This window comes from Phyllobates terribilis, unplaced genomic scaffold (genome assembly GCF_046119375.1).
Source record: "Phyllobates terribilis strain yellow unplaced genomic scaffold, ASM4611937v1 Scaffold_9__5_contigs__length_417890890, whole genome shotgun sequence".
NCBI classification, from domain to species: domain Eukaryota; kingdom Metazoa; phylum Chordata; class Amphibia; order Anura; family Dendrobatidae; genus Phyllobates; species Phyllobates terribilis.
Genome location: NW_027362769.1, coordinates 409,368,838 through 409,386,365, shown reverse-complemented (window position 1 = coordinate 409,386,365; position 17,528 = coordinate 409,368,838). Strand labels below are relative to the sequence as shown.

The 17,528-nt window shown below is 43.2% G+C and overlaps 1 protein-coding gene across 1 annotated transcript in view; it reads left to right on the top strand.

The window, feature by feature from the left end:
* Nucleotides 1-17,085, top strand: part of LOC141161277 (uncharacterized) — a 43,816-nt gene extending 26,731 nt beyond the window's left edge. Inside the window, exons 3-4 of the mRNA XM_073646075.1 lie at nucleotides 2,013-2,384; nucleotides 16,256-17,085. Coding sequence (XP_073502176.1) covers nucleotides 2,013-2,384; nucleotides 16,256-16,446 — 563 coding nt within the window. The 3' untranslated portion in view covers nucleotides 16,447-17,085. The remainder of the gene's footprint in view (nucleotides 1-2,012; nucleotides 2,385-16,255) is intronic.
* Nucleotides 17,086-17,528: the final 443 nt, after the last annotated feature.

The window sequence follows — 17,528 nt, the reverse complement described above, 5'->3', positions numbered from 1 at the left end:
GGTAGACCCGGGGGCGAGACGTGCAGAAGTAGACTCAGGGGGATGAGACGTCCAGGAGGGGTAGACCCGGGGGTGAGAGGTGCGGGAGGGGTAGAACCGAGGGTGAGAGGTGCAGGAGGGGTAGACCTGGGGGCGACGAGAGGTGCGGGAGTGGTAGAACTGGGGGTGAGAGGTGCAGGAGGGGTAGACCCGGGGGTGAGAGGTGCGGGAGGGGGAGACGCGGGGTTGAGAGGTGCAGGAGGGGTAGACCCGGGGGTGAGAGGTGCAGGAGGGGTAGACCCGGGGGTGAGAGGTGCAGGAGGGGTAGATCCGGGGGTGAGAGGTGCAGGAGGGGTAGACCCGGGGGCGAGACGTGCAGAAGTAGACTCAGGGGGATGAGACGTCCAGGAGGGGTAGACCCGGGGGTGAGAGGTGCAGGAGGGGTAGACCCGGGGGTGAGAGGTTCGGGAGGGGTAGACCCAGGGGCGAGATGTGCAGAAGTAGACCCAGGGGAGGTGAGAGGTGCAGGAGGGATAGACCCGGGGGCAAGAGGTGCGGGAGGGGTAGACCCGGGGGTGAGACGTGCAGAAGTAAACCGGGGTGGGGGTGAGACGTGCAGGAGGGTTAGACCTGGGGGTGAAATGTGCGGGAGGGATAGACCTGGGGGTGAGAGGTGAAGGAAGGGTAGACCCGGGGGTGAGAGGTGAAGGAGGGGTTGACCTGGGGGTGAGGGGTGCAGGAGGTGTAGACCCGTGGGTGAGGGGTGCAGGAGGCATAGACCCGGGGGTGAGAGGTGCAGGAGGGGTAAGCCCGGGGGTGAGAGGTGCAGGAGGGGTTGACCAGAGGGTGAGGGGTACGGGAGGCGTAGACCCCGGGGTGAGAGGTGCGGGAGGGTTAGACCCGGGGTGAGAGGTGCGGGAGGGGTAGACCCGGGGGTGAGAGGTTCGGGAGGGGTAGACCCGGGGGTGAGACGTGCAGAAGTAAACCGGGATGGGGGTGAGACGTGCAGGAGGGTTAGACCTGGGGGTGAAATGTGCGGGAGGGATAGACCTGGGGGTGAGAGGTGAAGGAAGGGTAGACCCGGGGGTGAGAGGTGAAGGAGGGGTTGACCTGGGGGTGAGGGGTGCAGGAGGCGTAGACCCGGGGGTGAGGGGTGCAGGAGGCATAGACCCGGGGGTGAGAGGTGCAGGAGGGGTAAGCCCGGGGGTGAGAGGTGCAGGAGGGGTTGACCAGAGGGTGAGGGGTACGGGAGGCGTAGACCCCGGGGTGAGAGGTGCGGGAGGGGTAGACCCGGGGGTGAGAGGTTCGGGAGGGGTAGACCCGGGGGTGAGACGTGCAGAAGTAAACCGGGGTGGGGATGAGACGTGCAGGAGGGTTAGACCTGGGGGTGAAATGTGCGGGAGGGATAGACCTGGAGCTGAGAGGTGAAGGAAGGGTAGACCCGGGGGTGAGAGGTGAAGGATGGGTTAACCCGGGGGTGAGGGGTGCTGGAGGCGTAGACCCGGGCCGGGGGTGAGGGGTGCTGGAGGCGTAGACCTGGGGGTGAGAGGTGCAGGAGGCGTAGACCCGGGGGTGAGGGGTGCAGGAGGCGTAGACCCGGGGGTGAGGGGTGCAGGAGGCGTAGACCCGGGCCGGGGGTGAGGGGTGCTGGAGGCGTAGACCTGGGGGTGAGAGGTGCAGGAGGCGTAGACCCGGGGGTGAGGGGTGCAGGAGGCGTAGACCCGGGGGTGAGGGGTGCAGGAGGCGTAGACCCGGGGGTGAGGGGTGCAGGAGGCGTAGACCCAGAATCACAGGGGTACACCTGGAGCTAATACAGTGTATGCTGGGGGGGTAGACCCGGAGTTAATATGTGCAGGAGGGGCAACTAATCTTCTCTAAGGCGTTAGGACGTCTTGGTGTCAGAGATTTTTTCCTGTGATCTCTGCTGGAAGGTCGGTGAAGCTGGGGTCATCTGGCCGCCGCTTCGCTCTGTATGACTATGTGCACACCAGCAGAGGACGCGTTTTCCCGCTCATAGTGTCTTTATTTCCCAGTTTTTGGCCAGTTTGCGGTAGATGATGCGCATACGGTGGACGGAGTGGTCGGTCACAGCGCCATATTACCATGCTCGGTCACCATCACCAGCAACCAGAAGGTCGACCAACTTCAGATCCTTTGGTTCAAAAACTTCACTGAAAAACTCTGGGACTGTACGGTGCAGAGTGAGACAGGTCCGGCCTGCCGGACGACCCCACAGGCCCCCCGGACGACCGCACGGTCCCTCCGGACTCACATCTCATGGAAACTCTTCGGTATCGCTGATTTAGAGATCTCTGCGCTGCAGGAATCGGACGCCGGACAGTATCAGTGCTGGATCATCCTAGAAGACACCTACCGCAGAAGAGACGTTCTCCTCCGTGTCCACGGTAACCCCCAAACCTTGGTCATTTCTAGACTAGATGGGTGACACCAGTCAGGGCCACGAGTCAGGACCACCAGTCAGGTCTCCACTATTGATGGCCGAGAGACAATGTGACAGCGGCAAGAAAGGGAAGCTGCAAGTCTCCATGAGTCCAGGACTAGCAAACACCGGGCCTGGGCCACCAAAGCTTCCATCACACAATTCTGCCCAAAAGCTTTGAAAAGTCACAAAATTTAGGCACAAATCCGAGTTTCTCGGGATGGGGGGAGGAGGAGGGTGACCACCGCTGACATGACCCATCTTACTCCAGCAGAGACTGCAGACACAGATCGTACCCCACTCACCCAGCGCTCCTGAGACGTGCGGCCCTTCATCAGTCAGGAACGTCTGGAGCATTGGGCCAAATGTCTATAGAGTAGTGCCATACGGTACATATATAACAGTACCCCACAATTCCTATAGAGTAGTGCCATACGGTACATGTATAACAGTACCCTACAATTCCTATAGAGTAGTGCCATACGGTACATACATAACAGTACCCTACAATTCCTATAGAGTAGTGCCATACGGTACATGTATAACAGTACCCTACAATTCCTATAGAGTAGTGCCATACGGTACATATATAACAGTACCTACAATTCCTATAGAGTAGTGCCATACGGTACATACATAACAGTACCCTACAATTCCTATAGAGTAGTGCCATACGGTACATACATAACAGTACCCCACAATTCATATAGAGTAGTGCCATACGGTACATACATAACAGTACCCTACAATTCCTATAGAGTAGTGCCATACGGTACATATATAACAGTACCCTACAATTCCTATAGAGTAGTGCCATACGGTACATACATAACAGTACCCCACAATTCATATAGAGTAGTGCCATACGGTACATACATAACAGTACCCTACAATTCCTATAGAGTAGTGCCACACGGTACATGTATAACAGTACCCTACAATTCCTATAGAGTAGTGCCATACGGTACATATATAACAGTACCCTACAATTCCTATAGAGTAGTGCCATACGGTACATATATAACAGTACCCTACAATTCCTATAGAGTAGTGCCATACGGTACATATATAACAGTACCCTACAATTCCTATAGAGTAGTGCCATACGGTACATATATAACTGTACCCTACAATTCCTATAGAGTAGTGCCATACGGTACATACATAACAGTACCCTACAATTCCTATAGAGTAGTGCCATACGGTACATATATAACAGTACCCCACAATTCCTATAGAGTAGTGCCATACGGTACATATATAACTGTACCCTACAATTCCTATAGAGTAGTGCCATACGGTACATACATAACAGTACCCTACAATTCCTATAGAGTAGTGCCATACGGTACATACATAACAGTACCCTACAATTCCTATAGAGTAGTGCCATACGGTACATATATAACTGTACCCTACAATTCCTATAGAGTAGTGCCATACGGTACATACATAACAGTACCCTACAATTCCTATAGAGTAGTGCCATACGGTACATATATAACAGTACCCCACAATTCCTATAGAGTAGTGCCATACGGTACATATATAACTGTACCCTACAATTCCTATAGAGTAGTGCCATACGGTACATACATAACAGTACCCTACAATTCCTATAGAGTAGTGCCATACGGTACATACATAACAGTACCCTACAATTCCTATAGAGTAGTGCCATACGGTACATATATAACAGTACCCCACAATTCCTATAGAGTAGTGCCATACGGTACATATATAACTGTACCCTACAATTCCTATAGAGTAGTGCCATACGGTACATACATAACAGTACCCTACAATTCCTATAGAGTAGTGCCATACGGTACATATATAACAGTACCCTACAATTCCTATAGAGTAGTGCCATACGGTACATATATAACAGTACCCTACAATTCCTATAGAGTAGTGCCATACGGTACATACATAACAGTACCCTACAATTCCTATAGAGTAGTGCCATACGGTACATATATAACAGTACCCCACAATTCCTATAGAGTAGTGCCATACGGTACATATATAACTGTACCCTACAATTCCTATAGAGTAGTGCCATACGGTACATACATAACAGTACCCTACAATTCCTATAGAGTAGTGCCATACGGTACATATATAACAGTACCCTACAATTCCTATAGAGTAGTGCCATACGGTACATATATAACAGTACCCCACAATTCCTATAGAGTAGTGCCATACGGTACATATATAACTGTACCCTACAATTCCTATAGAGTAGTGCCATACGGTACATACATAACAGTACCCTACAATTCCTATAGAGTAGTGCCATACGGTACATATATAACAGTACCCTACAATTCCTATAGAGTAGTGCCATACGGTACATATATAACAGTACCCCACAATTCCTATAGAGTAGTGTCATACGGTACATATATAACAGTACCCCACAATTCCTATAGAGTAGTGCCATACGGTACATATATAGCAGTACCCCACAATTCCTATAGAGTAGTGCCATACGGTACATATATAACAGTACCCCACAATTCCTATAGAGTAGTGCCATACGGTACATATATAGCAGTACCCCACAATTCCTATAGAGTAGTGCCATACGGTACATATATAACAGTACCCTACAATTCCTATAGAGTAGTGCCATACGGTACATATATAACAGTACCCCACAATTCCTATAGAGTAGTGCCATACGGTACATATATAACTGTACCCTACAATTCATATAGAGTAGTGCCATACGGTACATATATAACAGTACCCTACAATTCCTATAGAGTAGTGCCATACGGTACATACATAACAGTACCCTACAATTCCTATAGAGTAGTGCCATACGGTACATATATAACAGTACCCTACAATTCCTATAGAGTAGTGCCATACGGTACATATATAACAGTACCCTACAATTCCTATAGAGTAGTGCCATACGGTACATATATAACTGTACCCTACAATTCCTATAGAGTAGTGCCATACGGTACATATATAACAGTACCCTACAATTCCTATAGAGTAGTGCCATACGGTACATACATAACAGTACCCCACAATTCCTATAGAGTAGTGCCATACGGTACATATATAGCAGTACCCCACAATTCCTATAGAGTAGTGCCATACGGTACATATACAACAGTACCCTACAATTCCTATAGAGTAGTGCCATACGGTACATATATAACAGTACCCTACAATTCCTATAGAGTAGTGCCATACGGTACATATATAACAGTACCCCACAATTCCTATAGAGTAGTGCCATACGGTACATATATAACAGTACCCTACAATTCCTATAGAGTAGTGCCATACGGTACATATATAACAGTACCCCACAATTCCTATAGAGTAGTGCCATACGGTACATATATAACAGTACCCTACAATTCCTATAGCGTAGTGCCATACGGTACATATATAACTGTACCCTACAATTCCTATAGAGTAGTGCCATACAGTACATATATAACAGTACCCTACAATCCCTATAGAGTAGTGCCATACGGTACATATATAACTGTACCCTACAATTCCTATAGAGTAGTGCCATACGGTACATATATAACAGTACCCCACCAATTCCTATAGAGTAGTGCCATACGGTACATATATAACAGTACCCCACAATTCCTATAGAGTAGTGCCATACGGTACATATATAACTGTACCCTACAATTCCTATAGAGTAGTGCCATACAGTACATATATAACAGTACCCTACAATTCCTATAGAGTAGTGTCATACGGTACATATACAACAGTACCCTACAGTTCCTATGGAGTAGTGCCATACGGTACATATATAACAGTACCCTACAATTCCTATAGAGTAGTGCCATACGGTACATATATAACAGTACCCCACCAATTCCTATAGAGTAGTGCCATACGGTACATATACAACAGTACCCTACAATTCCTATAGAGTAGTGCCATACGGTACATATATAAGAGTACCCTACAATTCCTATAGAGTAGTGCCATACGGTACATATATAACAGTACCCCACAATTCCTATAGAGTAGTGCCATACGGTACATATATAACTGTACCCTACAATTCCTATAGAGTAGTGCCATACGGTACATATATAACAGTACCCTACAATTCCTATAGAGTAGTGCCATACAGTACATACATAACAGTACCCCACAATTCCTATAGAGTAGTGCCATACGGTACATATATAGCAGTACCCCACAATTCCTATAGAGTAGTGCCATACGGTACATATATAACTGTACCCTACAATTCATATAGAGTAGTGCCATACGGTACATACATAACAGTACCCTACAATTCCTATAGAGTAGTGCCATACAGTACATATATAACAGTACCCTACAATCCCTATAGAGTAGTGCCATACGGTACATATATAACTGTACCCTACAATTCCTATAGAGTAGTGCCATACGGTACATATATAACAGTACCCCACCAATTCCTATAGAGTAGTGCCATACGGTACATATATAACAGTACCCCACAATTCCTATAGAGTAGTGCCATACGGTACATATATAACTGTACCCTACAATTCCTATAGAGTAGTGCCATACAGTACATACATAACAGTACCCTACAATTCCTATAGAGTAGTGCCATACGGTACATACATAACAGTACCCCACAATTCCTATAGAGTAGTGCCATACGGTACATATATAACTGTACCCTACAATTCCTATAGAGTAGTGCCATACGGTACATACATAACAGTACCCCACAATTCCTATAGAGTAGTGCCATACGGTACATATATAACTGTACCCTACAATTCATATAGAGTAGTGCCATACGGTACATACATAACAGTACCCTACAATTCCTATAGAGTAGTGCCATACAGTACATATATAACAGTACCCTACAATCCCTATAGAGTAGTGCCATACGGTACATATATAACTGTACCCTACAATTCCTATAGAGTAGTGCCATACGGTACATATATAACAGTACCCCACCAATTCCTATAGAGTAGTGCCATACGGTACATATATAACAGTACCCCACAATTCCTATAGAGTAGTGCCATACGGTACATATATAACTGTACCCTACAATTCCTATAGAGTAGTGCCATACAGTACATACATAACAGTACCCCACAATTCCTATAGAGTAGTGCCATACGGTACATATATAACAGTACCCTACAATTCCTATAGCGTAGTGCCATACGGTACATACGTAACAGTACCCTACAATTCCTACAGAGTAGTGCCATACGGTACATATATAACAGTACCCTACAATTCCTATAGAGTAGTGCCATACGGTACATATATAACTGTACCCTACAATTCCTATAGAGTAGTGCCATACGGTACATATATAACAGTACCCTACAATTCCTATAGAGTAGTGCCATACAGTACATACATAACAGTACCCCACAATTCCTATAGAGTAGTGCCATACGGTACATATATAGCAGTACCCCACAATTCCTATAGAGTAGTGCCATACGGTACATATATAACAGTACCCTACAATTCCTATAGCGTAGTGCCATACGGTACATACGTAACAGTACCCTACAATTCCTACAGAGTAGTGCCATACAGTACATATATAACAGTACCCCACAATTCCTATAGAGTAGTGCCATACGGTACATATATAACAGTACCCTACAATTCCTATAGCGTAGTGCCATACGGTACATACGTAACAGTACCCTACAATTCCTACAGAGTAGTGCCATACGGTACATATATAACAGTACCCTACAATTCCTATAGAGTAGTGCCATACGGTACATATATAACAGTACCCTACAATTCCTATAGCGTAGTGCCATACGGTACATACGTAACAGTACCCTACAATTCCTACAGAGTAGTGCCATACAGTACATATATAACAGTACCCCACAATTCCTATAGAGTAGTGCCATACGGTACATATATAACAGTACCCTACAATTCCTATAGCGTAGTGCCATACGGTACATACGTAACAGTACCCTACAATTCCTACAGAGTAGTGCCATACGGTACATATATAACAGTACCCTACAATTCCTATAGAGTAGTGCCATACGGTACATATATAACAGTACCGCACAATTCCTATAGAGTAGTGCCATACGGTACATATATAACAGTACCCTACAATTCCTATAGCGTAGTGCCATACGGTACATATATAACTGTACCCTACAATTCCTATAGCGTAGTGCCATACGGTACATATATAACTGTACCCTACAATTCCTATAGAGTAGTGCCATACAGTACATATATAACAGTACCCTACAATCCCTATAGAGTAGTGCCATACGGTACATATATAACTGTACCCTACAATTCCTATAGAGTAGTGCCATACGGTACATATATAACAGTACCCCACCAATTCCTATAGAGTAGTGCCATACGGTACATATATAACAGTACCCCACAATTCCTATAGAGTAGTGCCATACGGTACATATATAACTGTACCCTACAATTCCTATAGAGTAGTGCCATACAGTACATACATAACAGTACCCTACAATTCCTATAGAGTAGTGCCATACGGTACATACATAACAGTACCCTACAATTCCTATAGAGTAGTGCCATACGGTACATATATAACAGTACCCTACAATTCCTATAGAGTAGTGCCATACGGTACATACATAACAGTACCCTACAATTCCTATAGAGTAGTGCCATACAGTACATATATAACAGTACCCCACCAATTCCTATAGAGTAGTGCCATACGGTACATATATAACAGTACCCCACCAATTCCTATAGAGTAGTGCCATACGGTACATACATAACAGTACCCTACAATTCCTATAGAGTAGTGCCATACGGTACATACATAACAGTACCCTACAATTCCTATAGAGTAGTGCCATACGGTACATACATAACTGTACCCTACAATTCCTATAGAGTAGTGCCATACGGTACATATATAACAGTACCCTACAATTCCTATAGAGTAGTGCCATACAGTACATATATAACAGTACCCTACAATTCCTATAGAGTAGTGCCATACAGTACATATATAACAGTACCCTACAATTCCTATAGAGTAGTGTCATACGGTACATATACAACAGTACCCTACAGTTCCTATGGAGTAGTGCCATACGGTACATATATAACAGTACCCTACAATTCCTATAGAGTAGTGCCATACGGTACATATATAACAGTACCCTACAATTCCTATAGAGTAGTGCCATACGGTACATATATAACAGTACCCCACCAATTCCTATAGAGTAGTGCCATACGGTACATATACAACAGTACCCTACAATTCCTATAGAGTAGTGCCATACGGTACATACATAACAGTACCCTACAATTCCTATAGAGTAGTGCCATACGGTACATACATAACAGTACCCTACAATTCCTATAGAGTAGTGCCATACGGTACATACATAACAGTACCCTACAATTCCTATAGAGTAGTGCCATATGGTACATATACAACAGTACCCTACAATTCCTATAGAGTAGTGCCATACGGTACATATACAACAGTACCCTACAATTCCTATAGAGTAGTGCCATACGGTACATATATAACAGTACCCTACAATTCCTATAGAGTAGTGCCATACGGTACATACATAACAGTACCCTACAATTCCTATAGATAAGTGCCATACGGTACATACATAACAGTACCCTACAATTCCTATAGAGTAGTGCCATACGGTACATACATAACAGTACCCTACAATTCCTATAGATAAGTGCCATACAGTACATACATAACAGTACCCTACAATTCCTATAGAGTAGTGCCATACAGTACATATATAACAGTACCCCACAATTCATATAGAGTAGTGCCATACGGTACATACATAACAGTACCCTACAATTCCTATAGAGTAGTGCCATACGGTACATATACAACAGTACCCTACAATTCCTATAGAGTAGTGCCATACGGTACATACATAACAGTACCCTACAATTCCTATAGAGTAGTGCCGTACGGTACATACATAACAGTACCCTACAATTCCTATAGAGTAGTGCCATACGGTACATATATAACAGTACCCTACAATTCCTATAGAGTAGTGCCATACGGTACATACATAACAGTACCCTACAATTCCTATAGATAAGTGCCATACAGTACATACATAACTGTACCCTACAATTCCTATAGAGTAGTGCCATACGGTACATGTATAACAGTACCCTACAATTCCTATAGAGTAGTGCCATACGGTACATACATAACAGTACCCTACAATTCCTATAGAGTAGTGCCATATGGTACATATATAACAGTACCCCACAATTCATATAGAGTAGTGTCATACGGTACATACATAACAGTACCCTACAATTCCTATAGAGTAGTGCCACACGGTACATGTATAACTGTACCCTACAATTCCTATAGAGTAGTGCCATACGGTACATGTATAACAGTACCCTACAATTCCTATAGAGTAGTGCCATACGGTACATGTATAACAGTACCCTACAATTCCTATAGAGTAGTGCCATACGGTACATACATAACTGTACCCTACAATTCCTATAGAGTAGTGCCATACGGTACATACATAACAGTACCCTACAATTCCTATAGAGTAGTGCCATATGGTACATATACAACAGTACCCTACAATTCCTATAGAGTAGTGCCATACGGTACATATACAACAGTACCCTACAATTCCTATAGACTAGTGCCATACGGTACATATATAACAGTACCCTACAATTCCTATAGAGTAGTGCCATACGGTACATACATAACAGTACCCTACAATTCCTATAGAGTAGTGCCATACGGTACATGTATAACAGTACCCCACAATTCATATAGAGTAGTGTCATACGGTACATACATAACAGTACCCTACAATTCCTATAGAGTAGTGCCATACGGTACATATATAACAGTACCCTACAATTCCTATAGAGTAGTGTCATACGGTACATACATAACAGTACCCTACAATTCCTATAGAGTAGTGCCATACGGTACATACATAACAGTACCCTACAATTCCTATAGATAAGTGCCATACAGTACATACATAACAGTACCCTACAATTCCTATAGAGTAGTGCCATACAGTACATATATAACAGTACCCCACAATTCATATAGAGTAGTGCCATACGGTACATACATAACAGTACCCTACAATTCCTATAGAGTAGTGCCACACGGTACATATATAACAGTACCCTACAATTCCTATAGAGTAGTGCCATACGGTACATGTATAACAGTACCCTACAATTCCTATAGAGTAGTGCCATACGGTACATACATAACAGTACCCTACAATTCCTATAGAGTAGTGCCATACGGTACATATATAACAGTACCCTACAATTCCTATAGATAAGTGCCATACGGTACATACATAACAGTACCCTACAATTCCTATAGATAAGTGCCATACGGTACATACATAACAGTACCCTACAATTCCTATAGAGTAGTGCCATACGGTACATACATAACAGTACCCTACAATTCCTATAGAGTAGTGCCATATGGTACATATACAACAGTACCCTACAATTCCTATAGAGTAGTGCCATACGGTACATATACAACAGTACCCTACAATTCCTATAGAGTAGTGCCATACGGTACATACATAACAGTACCCTACAATTCCTATAGATAAGTGCCATACGGTACATACATAACAGTACCCTACAATTCCTATAGAGTAGTGCCATACGGTACATACATAACAGTACCCTACAATTCCTATAGATAAGTGCCATACAGTACATACATAACTGTACCCTACAATTCCTATAGAGTAGTGCCATACGGTACATGTATAACAGTACCCTACAATTCCTATAGAGTAGTGCCATACGGTACATACATAACAGTACCCTACAATTCCTATAGAGTAGTGCCATACGGTACATATATAATAGTACCCCACAATTCATATAGAGTAGTGTCATACGGTACATATATAACAGTACCCTACAATTCCTATAGATAAGTGCCATACGGTACATACATAACAGTACCCTACAATTCCTATAGAGTAGTGCCATACGGTACATACATAACAGTACCCTACAATTCCTATAGATAAGTGCCATACAGTACATACATAACAGTACCCTACAATTCCTATAGAGTAGTGCCACACGGTACATGTATAACTGTACCCTACAATTCCTATAGAGTAGTGCCATAGGGTACATGTATAACAGTACCCTACAATTCCTATAGAGTAGTGCCATACGGTACATGTATAACAGTACCCTACAATTCCTATAGAGTAGTGCCATACGGTACATACATAACAGTACCCTACAATTCCTATAGAGTAGTGCCATATGGTACATATACAACAGTACCCTACAATTCCTATAGAGTAGTGCCATACGGTACATATACAACAGTACCCTACAATTCCTATAGACTAGTGCCATACGGTACATATATAACAGTACCCTACAATTCCTATAGAGTAGTGCCATACGGTACATACATAACAGTACCCTACAATTCCTATAGAGTAGTGCCATACGGTACATATATAACAGTACCCTACAATTCCTATAGACTAGTGCCATACGGTACATATACAACAGTACCCTACAATTCCTATAGACTAGTGCCATACGGTACATATATAACAGTACCCTACAATTCCTATAGAGTAGTGCCATATGGTACATATATAACAGTACCCTACAATTCCTATAGAGTAGTGCCATACGGTACATATATAACTGTACCCTACAATTCCTATAGAGTAGTGCCATACGGTACATACATAACAGTACCCTACAATTCCTATAGAGTAGTGCCATATGGTACATATATAACAGTACCCTACAATTCCTATAGAGTAGTGCCATACGGTACATACATAACAGTACCCTACAATTCCTATAGAGTAGTGCCATACGGTACATATATAACAGTACCCTACAATTCCTATAGAGTAGTGCCATACGGTACATACATAACAGTACCCTACAATTCCTATAGACTAGTGCCATACGGTACATATATAACAGTACCCTACAATTCCTATAGACTAGTGCCATACGGTACATATATAACAGTACCCTACAATTCCTATAGAGTAGTGCCATACGGTACATACATAACTGTACCCTACAATTCCTATGGAGTAGTGCCATACGGTACATGTATAACAGTACCCTACAATTCCTATAGAGTAGTGCCATACGGTACATACATAACACTACCATACAATTCCTATAGAGTAGTGCCATACGGTACATATATAACAGTACCCTACAATTCCTATAGAGTAGTGCCATACGGTACATATATAACAGTACCCTACAATTCCTATAGAGTAGTGCCATACGGTACATATATAACAGTACCCTACAATTCCTATAGAGTAGTGTCATACGGTACATATATAACAGTACCCTACAATTCCTATAGAGTAGTGCCATACGGTACATGTATAACAGTACCCTACAATTCCTATAGAGTAGTGCCATACGGTACATGTATAACAGTACCCTACAATTCCTATAGAGTAGTGCCATACGGTACATATATAACTGTACCCTACAATTCCTATAGAGTAGTGCCATACGGTACATGTATAACAGTACCCTACAATTCCTATAGAGTAGTGCCATACGGTACATACATAACACTACCATACAATTCCTATAGAGTAGTGCCATACGGTACATATATAACAGTACCCTACAATTCCTATAGAGTAGTGCCATACGGTACATGTATAACAGTACCCTACAATTCCTATAGAGTAGTGCCATACGGTACATATATAACAGTACCCTACAATTCCTATAGAGTAGTGCCATACGGTACATATATAACAGTACCCTACAATTCCTATAGAGTAGTGCCATACGGTACATATATAACAGTACCCTACAATTCCTATAGAGTAGTGCCATACGGTACATATATAACAGTACCCCACCAATTCCTATAGAGTAGTGCCATACGGTACATATATAACAGTACCCCACAATTCCTATAGAGTAGTGCCATACGGTACATATATAACAGTACCCCACAATTCCTATAGAGTAGTGCCATATGGTACATAGATAACAGTACCGCACAATTCCTATAGAGTAGTGCCATACGGTACATGTATAACAGTACCCTACAATTCCTATAGAGTAGTGCCATACGGTACATACATAACAGTACCCTACAATTCCTATAGAGTAGTGCCATACGGTACATACATAACAGTACCCCACAATTCCTATAGAGTAGTGCCATACGGTACATGTATAACAGTACCCTACAATTCCTATAGAGTAGTGCCATACGGTACATACATAACAGTACCCTACAATTCCTATAGAGTAGTGCCATACGGTACATACATAACAGTACCCCACAATTCCTATAGAGTAGTGCCATACGGTACATACATAACAGTACCCTACAATTCCTATGGAGTAGTGCCATACGGTACATACATAACAGTACCCTACAATTCCTATAGAGTAGTGCCATACGTTACATACATAACTGTACCCTACAATTCCTATATAGTAGTGCCGTACGGTACATACATAACAGTACCTACAATTCCTATGGAGTAGTGCCATACGGTACATACATAACTGTACCATACAATTCCTATGGAGTAGTGCCATACGGTACATACATAACAGTACCCTACAATTCCTATAGAGTAGTGCCATACGGTACATACATAACAGTACCCTACAATTCCTATAGAGTAGTGCCATACGGTACATACATAACAGTACCCTACAATTCCTATAGAGTAGTGCCATACGGTACATACATAACAGTACCCTACAATTCCTATAGAGTAGTGCCATACGGTACATACATAACAGTACCCTACAATTCCTATAGAGTAGTGCCATACGGTACATACATAACAGTACCCTACAATTCCTATAGAGTAGTGCCATACGGTACATACATAACAGTACCCTACAATTCCTATAGAGTAGTGCCATACGGTACATATATAACAGTACCCTACAATTCCTATAGAGTAGTGCCATACGGTACATACATAACAGTACCCTACAATTCCTATAGAGTAGTGCCATACGGTACATACATAACAGTACCCTACAATTCCTATAGAGTAGTGCCATACGGTACATACATAACAGTACCCTACAATTCCTATAGAGTAGTGCCATACGGTACATACATAACAGTACCCTACAATTCCTATAGAGTAGTGCCATACGGTACATACATAACAGTACCCTACAATTCCTATAGAGTAGTGCCATACGGTACATACATAACAGTACCCTACAATTCCTATAGAGTAGTGCCATACGGTACATACATAACAGTACCCTACAATTCCTATAGAGTAGTGCCATACAGTACATACATAACAGTACCCTACAATTCCTATAGAGTAGTGCCATACGGTACATACATAACAGTACCCTACAATTCCTATAGAGTAGTCCCATACAATGTCTATAGAGTAATGCCATACAGTACTTATATAATAGTGCCATACAGTAAGTATATAATAGTGGCATATAGTAAGTATTTTATAGTGCTATTCAGTAGATATATAATAGTGTCGTACAATGCCTATAGAGTAGTACTATACAGTAAGTATATCATGGTGGCATACAATGTCTATAGAGTAGTGCCATACAGTGCACATATAATAGTGCCATCCAGTACTGCTAATCCAGTGCCATGGTCACAGAGTGCCTGTATATTAGTGCCATTGTTGGTGGCTTCTCCTGTAGGATTCCTCGCCAGGCTTGTGTCTGTAGAAATCTATAACATTTATTAGGAGCATTGACCTGACGGACCCCCGCACTGAACCTTCTCATTTTCTCTAGGGCTACAGAGTGAAGGTCCATGGAAGGACCTGGGGGCTCAGCGTCTGGGACTTGGGAAGACGTGGTCTCCACGGACAGTCGTCCTGCTCGCTGGGTGGCCGCTCGCCATATTCTTGGCCGGACTGTTCCTGACTCGAAGTTTATGTCTTAGTATGAGAAAGAAGAAGCGTCGGCTGGTCAGCATCCTGTAAAGTGATGGACGTGGCGACATCGAGGGTCTGCAACACAACCACGAGAAGGAGGGTCCAAGGGTCACACGTCATTGCTGTCCACCACACTGAAGACTTGTAGGGTGCGCAGTAGACAAGACATGGACACCTACCGTCGCTGGAAGGTGGAGACCACAGATCGTCCACCCATGGGATCCAGCAGGACGTCGCCATCCGGAGACAGTGGACCCCAGCTCAGGTTGGGGCTGAGAGTCCCCCGGAGGCCGAGGACGGACAATCTGCCCATGTTCACAGATATTGTGTTAGTGAGGACGGGTATTTTTCCAAATGTCCAGAGTTCCTGGCATCGCATGGGGTCGTGTGGTCCTCTGGATGGACATCTCCGGCTGTAGGCTGCTCTCCACGGACTCGAAAATTAAGGGATTTCAACTTTTTTTTTTTTTTACTTTGGGAATTTTTTTTTTAATATTTTGCCCAAAAATATTTTAGACATATAATTTTTAGACATTGAAACAAACGCTTTACGACTCAGAGGGTCTCCTATCAATGGGGGAAAAACGGAGACGTCTTTGATATTCTTTTTTGAGGAGTAAAAAGTTTGATCAATTATGTTTTTCTTTACGTCAAAAATAAAAATGCGATATGGTGTAAACCTGACAACACGTGACCAGAAGAACATTATTCCTTCCTTTTACCCCTTTCAGTCCCGGCTTCACCTCCGTATCTATCGGAGTTTGGATGTGAACGCCCAGCAGAGCGCTCCGTATAAGTGTGGGCACGACCTAACGCTCTGCTCCCTCCCAATGAGAAAGACCATGCAAGTTCTCCGCCCAGAAAGGGAATCTGTGACTCTTTCCAGGACTCTTGCAGGATATTTGTGGTTTCAGATGTTTGGTCCTAAAATCTGTGATTTACGCTGAATTATTCCATAATATTAAATGATTTGCGAGTCTCAGTCTCTTTGGGACTTTCCAAGGCTATTATAAGATGCGTGTGATCCTTGGAGGGATATTCCCATCTTCATGGATATTTTCCGATAGTTCTTGTAAATTTGAGCACTTTTGCAATTTACTGCTTATTTACATTTGTAGCCGTTCTTCAGA